Genomic DNA, 16,424 nt, shown 5'->3' on the forward strand with positions numbered 1-16,424 from the left:
TTTTCCTTATAATTTTCTCCATACACCGAATGTGCGACATTTTTTTATATAGAGACCATGTACTGCGGCGTCGAATTTTACCTTGAATTCTTTCGAAAAAATATTCGTTTTTAAGGAGACAAATTTTCATTTCAGTGTCTATGTTTACAAAATTACCACTCTTTGAGATTGTAAGCCCCAGTCGAGACTGACAAGAAGGCAATTACTCCACAAAGGGCGAGATTTTAGTACTATTTTGAAATCCATGATTACTTCTTTTGTGAGATGCCATTATATACATATGTACTACAATAACTTTAAAGGAATAATTCAGAAATGGTCCAGTCTCATTTGCGAAATAGAGGCAGCAACCGTGAACAGTGTTTCGAGCTACTGCAAGGCCGGGCGAGGCAGCAGCATTAATAAATGGGCAATGGACCGAAATGGGGGCTTTGTTAAAAAATTCATTACAGGTAATATAATAACAAATTATTTGCGAAAACAACTAAAAAAGTTAAAATATGGTCGTGATGCGCCTGTTCCATCCATTTAAACAGTAAAACTTTTTTTGCGAAAGATTATATTACAGGTGCTATTAAAAATCAGATCTTGTAAAAATTAAAAAGGTTACATATAATTTAAAAATTTTTGACTGAAATTAATGTTGTTGTAAAGGGAATTACAAGCTCCTTCCTTTGAAATGTATCATTTTATGCTTGGGAAAAAACTTTTAAAATGAAAAAATAATCAAAATACAGAGGCCAGAGGCCAGTTTTGTGTTACCAAGAAAATATAATATTAAGAGTGCTTGAGAAGGTCACAATTGTTTGGTGAACTTCCCAACCAAGTCGGATCACTTAAGTTGTGTACGACCTGCCATTAATAATCGCCAATTTTGTTTTTTTCTCGTCGATTGTCTGCTTGGATCTGATTAGTTTTTGGCATGGTGTAAGTAGCTAATGATAGCTGATTCCATTTCCAGCTTCTTGACCGTTAGTTGGGCTTTTTGATAATTTGCGCAACTCACTGCAATATGATCAAACTCCTTTTCGGCTGTAATTTTTATATCCTGCTCATTTTTTACCGCCAGTTACCATTTCCTCTTGGAATGAGACGATTTGATTAGAGTTTCAGCAAAGAATGGAGAGTTTCAGTTCCTACAAAAAATACTTTTATATACATTTTTGCGGCACTCGTATATTGAGCTTCTCCTTGAAACCTTCATTATATGTATAAGTATATATTGCGGCCGCCGTAGTCGAATGAGTTGGTGCGCGACTACCATTCAGAATTCAGAGTACATAGGTTCGAATCTTCGTTAAACACCAAAATGAAGAAAAATGTATTTTCTAATAGCGGTTGCCCCTCGGTAGGCAATGGCAAGCCTCCGAGTGTATTTCTGAAATGAAAAATCTTCTCATAAACAAATATCTGCCGTTTAGGGTCGGCTTAAAACTGTAGGTCCCACCGAAATAGGAGCTCCTCCTACTATTTGTAGCATGTGTCTTGATGTTCTTCCACAAATTAAGGGACCTTCAATTTTATGCCGACTTCGAACGGAAATTTTTTTTGTCTGAGGTGCTTTACTTTCTCTTCTTCTGGTAGAAATACATTCGGAGGTTGGCCATTGTTTGCAACCGCTATTTGCAAAAACTTTTCAATCATTTGGTGTTTCATGCACGGAGATTCGAGCCTGCGCACTTCCGAATAGTATTCACATACCAACTCGTTCGGTAACGGCGCGGCCACCTAAAGCTTTCATTATTCATTGCAATTAGTTTCAAACGATTTTCTGGCTTACTTTCATAGGCAATGTAATACTCGTATGTGGCCGCATTCTGAATTGACTTCGCGAATTCCATGGTTTTATCAACCCTTTTAACGGCTGTATTATCGGAGTGAAATGGTTAATAAACAGAACATACTTTTCGCTTATTTACTCCGACCTCCGAGTTTGTTGGTACTTGTGGTGGTACTGAGGAATATATCGGTCTTTTCCTTTTCTAACTTGGAATACTACAACCCTCAAAAGGTCAAACACAAAACTCTCAGAAAATTCTGTTTTAAGCGAAATTCCACCTTTAAGTAGTGATATAGTAAAGGGTCTTTCATAAGACGCGCTTATAAGTTGTTTTAAAATAGAACATGCAAACATTTAAATTATTTTACTATTTTTACTCAAATTATTTGTTGGTACTTGTGGTGGTACTGAGGAATATATCGGTCTTTTCCTTTTCTAACTTGGAATACTACAACCCTCAAAAGGTCAAACACAAAACTCTCAGAAAATTCTGTTTTAAGCGAAATTCCACCTTTAAATAGTGATATAGTAAAGGGTCTTTCATAAGACGCGTTTATAAGTTGTTTTAAAATAGAACATGCAAACATTTAAATTATTTTACTATTTTTACTCAAATTACGGCTCATAGAAATTATATGTGAAAAACTACATAATTTAAATACCCACCATGAGCGCATCTACTGGCTATCATACGCCAATTTTAAAGGACTCGCTCATACATTATCGCATGAAGTTCAACAATCTCGACCTATATTACATTCGGATCAGCTCTGGATTCGTTGTTGGTTTATACACATAGACCCATTTTTTCTTACTATTACGTGAAATTAATCGACCGGGCAATAATGCCCAGATGCGGCAATATTGTTTGTTGTGGCTCAAGCTGGTATTATTTTAAATATTTTTAAAATTTCCCAATAATATGCATTGGATACACAACATTTGAATTTCTGGTGTGAACTTAGATTTCTTTAATTATTTTTTTGCTCGGTGTGAAACCTTTTGACTTTTTCTATGCATGCGTTCGCATACTATACACTCTCAACTTTTCGTTTGCTTAGCTTAAATGAGCCATGCCTTTGCGGGGTGTGTTGGTGAAAAATAGTGTGTTAGTAAATGTAACGTTTTGTTGGAGTTTTTTCCTCCTCAGGCCAACTTGGCCGTTTGGTGAAGTGCTGCATTTTCGAGGAAATTGAGTGCTCTCTCGGGCGACCACATTTACCCCAGCTCAAATTCTGTTTGGCAAAAGAACAAGAAATAAAAATAAAAAATTAAAGGATGTGGAGTGAACAAACATGTAGTAGTGTGATATTTTGTTTTTTGTTTTGCATTTCCTTACATTGGCTTTTGAGACTTTTTTCTTGCTATTGCTAATTCACTCATACGTTCGGTTGTAGTGTACTACTTGGAAGCAACAACTATTCCGGCGTAATGTAAGGTGAGTATTCGCTTTCTTGGCAGCGGAAAATTTTGGTGCTGAAATGCATTTTGCTACCTCCAGTCAGTTGCAAATGTGCACATTAAAATGTTAGGTTCAGATGTATACACGTACAGGTTTACGTGCTGATATGTATGGGAACAGATGTGTATGTATATATGTTTGTATAGTGCGTGTATAAGCACATAAACTTGGATAAAATATATTGTAGTATAAATTTATATTCGTAGAACTAAGGATGTTTCTCTTGTTTTGTGCGGTTGTTTTTCAGTTTCATTAGTGAGCTTTTGTTGATTTTAATGGTTGAGAAAGTATTTGTGTGTTTTGATTCGAAATAATACACTTGGGAAACGTGAACATTTACATGTATACACGTTGGGTTTAGTATTTGGAATAATATGCGTGAAGAAGTGTCGCTATTTAATTTTATGCTTGTCTAATTTTATATTAACAATTAAACAGAATATCGGGGGAATATCAATACCCCCTTTCTAAAAAAAAGAAACAATTTTCAGGAGAGAAAAAAACTGTTTGACTGCTATATTTAAAAGTGCTGAAGTTATGAAGTACGTCCCCAAGTCATGAAAATTCATTAATTGTTTTACTTTTAATTCGTTTTAAACCAACCGTTTGTAAACCAAAGAGGATTTATTATTATTGCTTATCATATATACAAGGTGACCCAAAATCATCTAATTTGGTTTCTGAATAGCTTTTTACAAAATATAAAAAAAAATCTTTTAAGTGATGGACATCTTCATTTTGATATTTACGCGCTCCATTGCTTGTGTGTTTCTATACTACAGCTGTCTAGTTCACAAGTGTCAAATATAATCAATAAAAAATTTGTTTAAAGTATTTATTAATCAATAATATATTTTCCTTTATTAGTTACAATGTCTTCCCAACATTTAGGCAAATTTTTAAGTCCCTGCTCAAAAAATTTTCGCCTTGGAGACAAAATACGCTTCGATATCCCTTTTTATAGCTTCTTTTGAGGAGTAGTTCTTGTTACTCATATGGCCATATCATTCAACATGCACGCACTAACTTTACTCTCTGATTTTATTTTAATTTAAATCGACGACAGGCGACGATATTAGTCAGTCTAGATTAAAATAAATATTTACAAACAAATAACTAGACCAATCATATCTTATGCTCATCCGATATAGTTCAATATTTCGTCGAACCAAATGGAGAGACTAAGACGATTTGAACGATATGTTTTAAGAATTTGTAGCGGTCTTAACCACCAACCTTACTGAAGTGGTACTTTTCGGAAAAGAGTTTCTAATAAAAGTTTATATGAAAAATGTAAAATATCACGCATAGACTTTTTCTTAATGAAATCGTCAGTAAGATTTGTTGATAAACTGACTTTCATAGAAAATGAACTGATAAACAAATATCTGTCAAAGGCAAGGGAAATATCATTACCTCTAACAGAAAAACATTTATCACCAATATATTTAAAAATACTAAAAAATAATAATATGTTACATAAAAATAGTAAAGCTATATATTATCATATGCGATACAATACTTAAAACGATGAAAATTTAGTTTATAATATTGATTAATTTATAGCCAAATAAATTATAAACGTTTTAATATACGTTATATCCTTTTTAAGCCCTTTTTGGGAGAATATAAATAAGTTTTAAAATTATGCCAAAGACATTCCAAATAATATTCATAACCTATTGTATAATCAAAAGAAAAATAAGTTTTAAACTCCTAGATAAATACAAATGTATGTTAGGATAATGCTAAACAATCTAATTTTATCATAACTTTGTAAGCTCCTATGTTAAAATGATTTTGGGAAATAAATGAAATGAAAATGGGATTGAAGTCCACGGAAAAGGTAATAATCACAAGGTGGAATATCCATCCGAGCTCTTTCAGCTTGCTTAATGTTTGCCTTGCGGTATGAGGTCTTGCGTTGTCGTGGTGAAACAAAAATTTACGTCTATTCACTAAAGACGGTCGATTTTTTTTAAGTGCCTCATTCAGGCTTGATAGCTGATGGGAATAACAATCAGCAGTTATCGTCTGGTTTGGTTCCAGAAGTTCATAATAAACAATACCGTCCATATCCCACCAAATAGACAGGAGACTCTTCTTGTGGTGAAGGCCATCTCTAGGGATCGGTTCTGGTGTTTCATCTTTATCTAACCATTGGCGTTTGCGAACAGGATTATTGTAAAGGACCAATTTTTCCTCACCAATAACGATACGGCTCAAAAAACTTTCATTTTCGAGCCGTTACAGCAGCTGAGAACACACATTCACTCTCTGCTGAAGGTTGGCGACGGAAAGTCTATGCGGAACCCATTTTCCCAGCTTTGAAACCTTCGCAACTGAACCAGGTGTCTGTGAACTGTCCCATGCGATGAATTTAACCTCTGAACTATCATATCGACTGTGAAATTTGGCACAGCTTCCACGAGTTCGACAAGGCGTCGGGGTTAAAGACTTCAGGACGACCAGCGCGCGAGGCATCCTCCACGTCGCAGTTATCACTTCGGAATTTTGAAAACCACTTTTGCGCAGTCCTTACACTCACGGCCAGGGTCCTCTCCGTGAACAGTGTTTATTTCTGCCGCAGCAGTTGTTGCATTTTTACCACTTTTATCAAAAAATACCAAATATACCTCTTATACGCGTTCGAAGATTCCATTTTATTTTTTAATGACACGTGACACACGTTCTATCCGCGATTAAAAACACCTGTTGAATGCGCAATATATCAAAGAAAATATAAATAGTTCCGTTATATTCCGCGAATAATTTTTTGTATGCAAAAATCATACAAAAGTGAAATTATGGGTAAAATACGCACGAACTTATGGACTGACCTGATAATTCTTTACCATATAGGCGACAAAACCGATCACATACTACGCAAGCAAGAGACTGGGTTTAGGCCAGGGAAATCTTGTGTAGATCAAAGAGATTTGAATTATTGCAGATCAAGCTAACATATTGTAGGAACCCTTTCACTTTGTTTTTGTGGACTTTGAGAAGGCTTTTGATAGGATGCAAAGTATCTCAGATGCCCTCAAGTGGCGGAGTGTTTCAGATAAAATGTCTAATATTATTTAAGCCCAATACTTGAAATTTAAATACCGAGTGTTACACGATGGGGCCTTTCCAAGCCTATTGAAGCTGTCTTTGGCAGAGCTCCTCTTCATATTTAAGGCGTGCGCCTTGATGTTGCTGCACAAATGGAGGGACCTCCAGATTTAAGCCGACTCCGAATGGCGGATATTTGTCATGGCAGAAATACACTCGGAGGTTTGCCATTGCCTGCCGAGTGGCGACTGCTATTATTATAGAAACAATTTTTTCTAATATACATTTTGGTGTTTTACGGTGATTCGAACCTACATTTTCCAAATGGTAGTCACGCACCAAACCATCCGTCGATCTACGACTTTGATTTCTTAAAACTAAAATCGTCAACAAATCCACACGTGTGATGTCAAATGATTTCAACCGATTGCCTCGATTTGTTTTCCGTATGTGACACACACACAAATAACACACGAATATTCACCAACAAGAATCTTAGTCGCCGATAGTGTGATCTGATGATAACAAAAAGTTAAGGTAAAAATAAATGAGTGAATTATTGAACTAAACTAAAAAAAATATATTTTACGTATTTAAAAACATTTTTAATCACATTTTAATTAGAAGATGCTAGAAAAATGTCTAGAAGAAATAAAGGGTTTTCCAATAACAGGTGTTATTTTGAATAGTCCGCTATTTCGGTAGATGTCACTTTTGAAGCAGTCCTCTTTTGATATTTGACAAGTAGTAAGGGAACACTTAAGCGTAAAGCAACGCATTGAAATTATTAAAATTCACTATAAAACTGGTGAAAATTTGGCAGAGATGGTTCGTAGAACTGGAACATTTTTGCATAAAGACTTGGGTTTTGAAGCTTATAAAGTCCAGTTAACACAAGAACTCAAGTTGGCAGATCATCAACAACGTCGTGTCTTTGCTGATTGGGTTGATGAAATGCATGAAAATGATCCGGAATTTCATGTTTAGTGATGAGACCCATTTCCACCTCAATGGCTTCGTCAACAAGCAAAATTGTCGGATCTGGGGCTCAGAAAATCCGAGAGTTATTGTTGAAAAGCCTCTCTATACTCAACGTGTGACTATTTGGTGGGTTTATGGTCCAGCGGAGTCGTTGGAATTTACTTTTTCGAAAATGAAGCTGGAGAAACAGTTACGGTGAATGGATTGCGCTATCCAGAGATGATGAAAGATTTTTTATGGCCGGAATTGAATGGTATTGATCTGGCCAACGTTTATTTTCAACAAGACTGCGCTACGTGCCACACAAGCAACGAAACTATTGAGCTTTTACGGGAAAATATTAAAATAACAGCTCTTGTTGGAAAAACCTTTACTTAAAACTCTAGAGAACAAAAAGTTGCTAAATCAAATTACGAAAATCGAAAACTGACCATATAGATCGCCATTTGGGCTGGTGTGATGTCAAGAAAATCAGCTGATATTGTTAAATTTTCTGAGAGCAAAGTAACGGGACCACGATAGGCTACATCTCATTATTCTCTCCATCAATATTTAGTACTATATATACTTGTATAAGGAATCAAAATATGTCTAATAATAAATATAAGAGTTATAAGAATTTTAGTATAATCAACTTGTCAATAAAATGTTACCTTGTAAACATTTGGATTCCGTTTCGAGTCTGTTAACGCATCAAAGACTGTGTATAACTCATTCAGCATTTTAACAATTTTCATAGCACCCTCAGCATCTGTATTTTCAGCGCAATATTTGCCAAAGCCAACGATGCCGGAAAACATCAGTGTGACCGAATCATAGCTGTGGCATGAAAATAAAAATAATATTAAAATTTAAATGTAATAAAGTGAGACAATGCCTACAAAGTCATAAATATAAATATTTTACGTGCAGCAATTAAGCGAATTAATAAATTACCGTTTTGGGGGCACTGGACGTTCATGTCGCAACTCATTGGCCACCGATTTGGGTAGCACCGAGTAGAGAAGCCTTAAAAGAAATACAATTTATGTTGGTGCTTAATTCAATTTTATTTTGATTTATTTAATTTTTTTTCAATTATTTTATTGCATAATTTATTAATGATGATTAATGATAAGTGGCATTTAATTCAAATGGTTTCGCATACGCTTCTATTTGTTTCCCTGCCACTCACCTATCCGTTTTCTGTTTTTCACTCTCCAAATCCCTGTAGGTTTGCTGCAGCTTGTCAGTAAGTAATTCCAAATTTTTTGTCAATTTATATTCTGCTTCGAATTTTTCCGAAAGCAGCACCAAATCTCTTGTGGCATCATGCAGCGGCACGTCCGAAATGTAAAGTCCCTTTCTGCAAAGGAAATGGGGGAAAATATGATAAAATAAACATAAAACTTCTAAATAAGTAAAAAAGCGCTTATTTTTCCTATTTTTCTTTTGTGGTAGTTTTTAAAATTGTTATGAATTGTATAGTAAATATTTTAATGGGCCACTTGCAGCGAATCGACAAGACGCAGGTGAAAAGCGCGGCTGCATGCAGAAATAAAGGTATAAACAAATAGCTTTGTGAGCCACTCATAAAAACCGTTTGCAGATTGTCGAAAGTGTTCGTTAAACATTGGCTATTTGAACGCAATGACCGCTTTGTGAATGAAATGCGCCCTCTACTTTTCACCACACCGCTGAATGACCGACAAACGCGTTTTTTCAACCTCAAACCAATTAAAGGTTTTGGCGTGAGTCGAACCAGGAAATTTTACTACCATGTATTGTTGTGTTTGTTGTTGTTGTTCTACTCACAGATGGTGTGCTGAGCTAAAAATTTAGCATATTACATAATATTCGTAGCTTCTCTGTGTGTGCGCATTGGTGTGTGTGTGTACGTTTGTTTTGGCTACACATTTTTAGTTTTTCTTTCATACTGCCCAGCAAACATAAGAAGAGATATTTTCCAACTTTTGATAAACTTTAGATCACAAGTTAACTTTCAGCACTTCTTATGAATTCAAATCTTATTCCTCAACATGTGTTGAGCTTGAGAAATATTTGAGAAATCAATTCAGCTTTCATCAGCACTTATGCAGGTGGCGCAAAATTAATCATCCAATCTGATCCTTAAATAACTTTTTAACTAAATAAAAGAAAATGATTTGGGTGATGGCCATCTTTCTCTTTGTCTGTTTATGTACTTCAACTCTCTGCGTACGACGCCGTTTGCAAAATTATAAATCTTTCGACAGGCTGATTAATTTTCTTTGCAATTTAATTTTACATACAGAGTTTTTATCTATTTCAATTTATATAATTAGTTCAAAAAGCGGCTGATATTTTGGTTCGGAGGATACGTTTTTTTGTTCCTACATAGTTTTGATTTTTTTGTATGGTTGCTAAGTAAATGCGTTTTACAATTGTCGAAAATGGTATTATTTTTTTCTTTTTAATTTAAAAGTGTATACAAGTAATTTTTATTCAAAATAATTTATTGGAATCAACTAAAATTATTAAAACAAAAAAATATTTTATTTTATACCTCTTTGAGGTCAATTGGAGAACGACTTTTAAATTCTCAACTGGATAACTACGAAAAATCTCCAAAAAAGCACCTTGAAAGTTCAGAATACTATTGTATAATCCGCTTTTTGAGATGCTCTTGAGAGTTAATGCTGAAGATTTAAGAAAACAACTTCATATCAAATGCAACTCAAGATGAAATCAATAAAAAGGTTTGTTGGGTGCAGTGGAGCCGTAAAATTCTCGTTTACGTTTTTTGTTTTTGTTTACGGTATTTACGTTTATGGTTTAGTTGAAAACAATTTTCAGCAAATTGTGGAAGCATCTGCCGCTTTCTCAAATACAATATTATTATTAGCCAAGTATTTATTGCTGGCAAAATAAACTTCGCTTTATACTCAAGCGTATTAGAGGCGAACAGATTGAAAGACGTATAATACATTTTATTTTGACAGCCAACGAGGAAAAGCGCATTAAAGTAAGATTTCTTTGAATACTTGGAATTTTAGTACCCATTATAATGATGATGAGTGGTGAAAAGATTTACGATAGTGATTTTCATCTAACCTCTTTAATATTTCGCTTCATTGAGTAAATGCAAAAATATGTATGTTTACAGTAAGTTTGTATATCGAAAATTAATATAGCTTGTTTAGCTTTGATGAATAGGAAATAATAATAGTTGAGCTTTAAGGCTTCCCCTCGAATTCGTGGCGCGCGCCATTCTATAGATGGAGAACTTACAGTTTTATGCCACAAATGGTTTTTATGGGCAGTATTTGTATGCCTGAAAAGAAGGTTAAAGTTTGCTATTACCTGCCAATGTACTATTGCCATTAGAAACGCCCTTTTCCATTACATTGCGTTCGTAATCGGCCAAGTAATCAAAGTGATGTATGGAAACTGGCATGAATTAAATATTGAGAGTGTGAGGTAAAAAGTTTTGAGAGCTTCCCGCTAATGATTTTTAATGAGTCATATCTCACGTTGCGCACGTTAAGGAAAAAGGTAAAATTCTACACTCTTTGATACACTACGACCAAGGTGAAAAGTTGGTAAGCAATTGGAAGAAAATCATGTATACTATGAGCTGCTTTTATCAACTCGGATCTCCACCTTTAACAATTGACCAGATTGAAGCAGGCGATCCACCAAAATTGGCGAATAGCAAGACTTGACTGCCTCTTGGTATAGAATGCCAAGCCATACAAACTTATTTAAGCGTTCATACGAAGCTTTGAGATAATGGATGAGAGGTTCTATTGCATGCGAAGTATAGTCCAAAAGTGCCTCCAAGCTACCAACATCATTGTAAAATTCTCATTCATGCTACAAAACTTTCCCCAAAATATGTACCTATGCTTGTGAAAAAGAGCTTACTAAGTTTTCCACAGACTGTCTGGTGGAGGAATTAAGTTTGAAATTTAAAGTTTCTCGTTAACGGCTGATCGCGTAAACAGGGAGGAACCGCATGAGGTTTCTTATTTATGCGGGCTATTTAGGCTCGATGTCGCAGTAGACGGGCGTATATTCTTCCTTTAATACATACAGATGGTTGTAAAGGGAGAAACCATGACGATACTGCGTGATTTCTTCCTTAACCAACTGATAAGTCGCTTCGATGACATATGCTGGCCATGCAGGTCGCCCGATCTTATATTTGCGGGTAGAGTTAATGATGCACACCATATCAACGGTAAAAGAAAAATCGTTTCCGAGGTTAGCGGCATCCCGATACCTCTTTTCTAGTAAGTGGTATGGAGTACAGAGGCCAAATTCCACGAGTGTAACCGACGTAGGGGTCAAAATTTATAGAAAAAAGTAAAAAAAAAATATAAAATCCGCACTTGTCTTCTTTGTAATAGTTATTGCAGTAAACTTTCATCATTAATAGTTCCTCTATAATTCAGCTTTTAATTCCTACTTCTTCCACCGGACAAGGAATTTTTAATTGGTGATATTCCATTTTCTCCAAATAACCAAAAGTTATCGAACAAAACCTGTCCATATTTTCTCTAGATTCTGTTCAATCTTTACAATCGGAGTAGTTGCTTTGCACGAAGCCAGAAAATCCGCCAGCAACTAATTTGCAGCGGCAGTAAGTCTTCAATCGAAATTATTATAAATTACGATTCTTGGTCGTGAAAATCTATTCACAACATAATTTCACGGTACCAAGACGCAACCAAAATTCTATTAAAAAATTTGGTTAAACAGCAGGTTGTAGAAAGCTTTGTATGGAATTGATAATAAGTATCACCGTCCCTGCTTAAACTTGAATCCTTGTAGAAATTTAAATGTTTATCCGTCAAACTCATCATGCCTCTAAAAAAAAAACCTGAGAATTGACCACACACTGATGACTCATGCATAAATGGTTAGCTGCTCCCCAAAACCACCACCGTCCTCCTCATCGATATTTGCCCTCCACTAAAAAAACATCAGAACTTCGATTTTTTTTAACACCAAAACAGATTACGCAATACAAGGTGGAGCAAAATTAATCACCAATTTTGTTTTTAAATAGCTTGTTTACTAAATAATGATGAAAATCTTTATTTTGACCTTTACGCGCTTCATTTCTTGTCTATTTGTATACTGCAGCTGTCTAGGTCACTAGTATCAAATATGACTGACGTACGATGCCATTTGCAAATATTATAAATCTTCGGGTAGAGTGATTATTTTTGCGCCATATTGTATAAATACAACCTCCAAGCATGTTTTTTAGCGTAAGTTAAAATAAATAAAATTATACTAACAGAAATCATTTGCTACCAATAGCGGAAGGCCTTTATAGACAGTGCTTAAGTTTAGAAGTGGAAAAATTATTTATAACTATTACATTTCGGAATAAATACACTGTCGATCAAAAAAGCGTCTATTTGCTCTAAATTGGATAGTCCAACAAGTTGAATTTAATAATCGAAATGATTAAGAAAATGATTTAAAAAAACATTTTTAATTGCTAATATTTCCTCACATGCGATTGAAAAATTTGTTTTTTACAGTTCTTTATCAATGATGTGATGTACGCATCACAAATCCGGTTTCTAATTGAGCATAATACTACCCATAGCCAGATATTAATATATAAATTGTATGTCAGGATGATCTGACAAAGTAGTAGAACAGTAAAATTGCATCAAATCATAAAATATATTTGAACTGTTGGAAGTTAAATGCTTTGAAATGCTGCATGAGTACTGAATGAGTGCTCCTCATTCATCCGGTTTTATGTTGTACAAAGTTACATAATGATCGATTGCATTGCCCTTTGGATTATAAAAAAGTTAATGTTTGGCACTACATGCTTTAAAGAAATTTATTTAACAATCTATCTTAATTTTGAAGGAGCTAGATCTGAGTTATCTCAGGATGAATTTGCTCTGTTGTTTATGAGTTCGCCTTTTACCCCATTTCAATGCTAGCAGATAGCATATCTCTAAAATGGCACGAGATTACATAAGATTTCAAAGCAATCGGCAAAGTGAGAGAAGAAGTGTGCTATGAAATATACGAGGTGGCCCCGATACGAGCCGTTGTGGACAATTCCCTTGGAATCGTAAAAACAAATGAGCACCGACTTGATTTTTCACTCCTCCCAACCCGATTTTTTGGGTGGCGGCTCGTCTGGGTCACCATTACATTTGGCACTTTGACGCTTAGTTTCAGGTTCATGTGGGAAACACCACGTTTCATCACCAGTTGAAATGCTGTAATGGAAGCTCCAGTCATTTCTCGCCTCTTTAATGAGGTCTTTCGAATGTTAAATTCTGAGCAATTTTTGGTGCGGAATGAAACGTGCACAGACCTTTCGTAAGCCCAAATGACCCTGATTTTCTGACGTAACAGGGGATGTGACTGTAATTGGTTTACAACAGAGGCCGGCCAAAACTCCGTTTGTGTTGGTTATGCATGAAAAAAATCATCGCAGCCCGTACTCATGTTAAGGCCTAATGCAGGCTGGTTTTGCTTGCTTGGTCAATAACTGTTAAAAATTAATATAACAATATTAAAATCTATTTAATGAGACCAAATGGCAGCCTTGCTTGAAGCGCTTGAAGTACGATGAAGTTTTAAATAGCTCAATATTCTATTTGCAGTGGTTTTGACATCAAGAACTGAACATCCCTGCCTTTCATTTAATTTGATTTGTTTTAGCCCCATTTGTGAATTTTATGTTGCTGACAGAGTGGGAGCGAAGCTAAAGACGAAGTTAAAGACGATTCGTTACTGCTATATAGTAGCTTAGAGCAGTAGTTAAAAAAAGAAATCTTGTGCGCCCTCTGTAGTTGGAGTAGTAGTAAATAACTTGTAATCGGCCGAAGTACTACAATACTTGCGAGTTTTAGCAGGTAGGTAAGTAATAAAAAAATAAACTCTTGAAAATACAGGCAGCCGACACCGGGAAAACCCAAAGAAATACTTGGTTTTTACAAATAATGAGCTAATTAGAGCAGCTTTTACCTGTCCGAAATATATAAAAATGGAAAAAGGTTCGATGCCACTGAATTATCGGCGAGCGCAACCATAACAGTAAACATTTAGATTTCTGTTGTGTGTCTCTACTTTTATGTGCATTTTTAATATTAAACGAAAAATTCGCAATATTCTTTCAGAGCTTCTAGTTAATAACATGATTCAAAAATGTATTATATTTTGCGAGCCATCTGATTGTTATGACAGCGTTCAAAGCTCCCATTTGGCCATATAAGTTATTAAAGCCAAACAAAACAAGTACAGCAAGCTAGGCCAACCTGTATTGGGCCAGCACGTTTACTTTTTTACGATCTGAGCAACATCTGATTGGAAGACCTCACTTTACACATTTTGTTTCCATTTCATTCGTCTCTTCCACTGTCAGATCTCCTCTGACGGAATAGCCACAGTTAATGTCATAATTTTGCTTTGGATGGCTAAGCTTTGCAATTTATCATCCTTGAACCAAATCAGTTAACATTATAACTATGAGGATAATATACAGTGCCACAATTTTAGATACTCTCAAACTAATGTGACCTCTTCCATCAAAAAACCAGTTGATGAACTAGAAAGAGTAGTTGAGTAGTTTGGCTTTTGCGCTGCCAGGTTATTACTCTTACTATACTGTTGCTGTCACTTCCTATGTAGTTCTGTAGTTAGTGTTGAAAAAAAAAAAAAAAAAATAATTCGAAAGTCATGTAGGATGTTATGACAGTCCGAGAATGTCAAGTCAGATACTCAGGCAGTCAGGTGGCAGCGTGAAAGTGTTTGGAACGGATTGTTAGGCAATTGACGTAGCCTAACATAGATGGACTAAATTGTACAGATAGATGGACTTCCATAAGGACTAAATTGATTATGCTTTGTTGATTCGTTGGGTGAACATGAAAAGCTGCGCATATCGCTGTACTGCAACTCGGTTTTCAATTAATTTGACAGTTGTCAGTTGTTGCGCTCACGCCTTTTGAGAAGTTTGTTTAATTTTGTTTATTTCCAAACAATTTCTAGTTTTTTCTATATACTCTTTCATGCTTAAATTAAATGAACCCACATTTTTATTTCTGCTTAAAAAGTTCACTATTTTGATATTTTTCTCTTAGCTCACTCTCTCCGTCTTCGATAGACCTGAAGCATGCCGCTTGTCTTTTAAATACATTCACGATGTAAAAACTTATCAAATATTATGTTTGTACATATAACTAGGCACACATTTCTACATGTTTCTGTTCAAAATATAATGCAACAGAGAATGTTGAATGTTGAAGAGCAGCAATCAAAACAAATTTGTTGCTTTTGTTCTGCTCCCTTAAGAATACCATTCAATCTAAGACATGTAGAAGTAATTGGATAACATCTCCCGCTGCTCATCCCCAACGATAACGGCATGACACCACCTGTCAAATTATTTCTACACATCGTCTAATGAAGGTAATTATATTGCATATGGCAGGACAACGTAGGGGATGTAGACGTAAAGAATTCATATCTAATTTGTATAACGACCGTTTATTGACAATTTTCGCTGGGCTGGTGCTCACTGGAAACATCTTAAAAAGATTAGATGTTTTTAAAAAAAATGTAAAAATATGTGTTGGCTTCATGCGAGATGTGTAATAAATGTCGCTTGCAAATACGTACATATATACAAAGAACTTTGTGACTTGAAAAAAAAACCATTGCGATAATTAAATTTTGTTCTATATAGCGTTTGGAAAAAATTCTTATTTTCTGATCTAATATGAGCAATATTTTTGTGTAGGAAAGTAAGAGGATTTTTTGAATATTTGTATACACACGAGGGGAGGTTAAAAAGCGCAGGAAATGGTGATGAGAGAGCCGATTTTGGTCAACTTACTGACTTAATGCAATAACAAGTTTTAGTCAAATCGATTTATAAACCTCTGAGGTAGTGCCTGGTAAGCAATCGAAGCAGAAATGAAACATAAACTATGGAGAAAATTGGGTAACGTTCCTTAATAGGCAAGGCAAAATAAAACAGGTCAACATGAAAAAGTTGTGATCTGCCTGCGAGAGCTCTTATGAGAGTAAACTATTCATAAAATAAATATAAAGTCTAATATAATTTGCGCTTATACCATTTCTGGGAGTTTGGCCGTGCTCCTCCTACTATTTGTGTCGTGCGTCTTGACAGAG

General features: G+C 35.1%; 1 protein-coding gene across 5 annotated transcripts in view; it reads right to left on the reverse strand.

Moving 5' to 3' along the window:
• The window catches only part of LOC129251489 (guanylate cyclase soluble subunit beta-1), a 227,492-nt gene that overhangs the window by 178,267 nt on the left and 32,801 nt on the right, over positions 1-16,424 (reverse strand). For all 5 annotated transcript variants that reach the window (XM_054890827.1, XM_054890839.1, XM_054890826.1 and 2 more), the window contains exons 9-11: positions 8,455-8,625; positions 8,217-8,288; positions 7,934-8,099 (exon numbers count right to left, since the gene is read on the reverse strand). In XM_054890827.1, coding sequence (XP_054746802.1) covers positions 7,934-8,099; positions 8,217-8,288; positions 8,455-8,625 — 409 coding nt within the window. The remainder of the gene's footprint in view (positions 1-7,933; positions 8,100-8,216; positions 8,289-8,454; positions 8,626-16,424) is intronic.

The sequence above is a fragment of the Anastrepha obliqua genome, chromosome 1 (assembly GCF_027943255.1).
Source record: "Anastrepha obliqua isolate idAnaObli1 chromosome 1, idAnaObli1_1.0, whole genome shotgun sequence".
Classification (NCBI taxonomy): Eukaryota; Metazoa; Arthropoda; class Insecta; order Diptera; family Tephritidae; genus Anastrepha; species Anastrepha obliqua.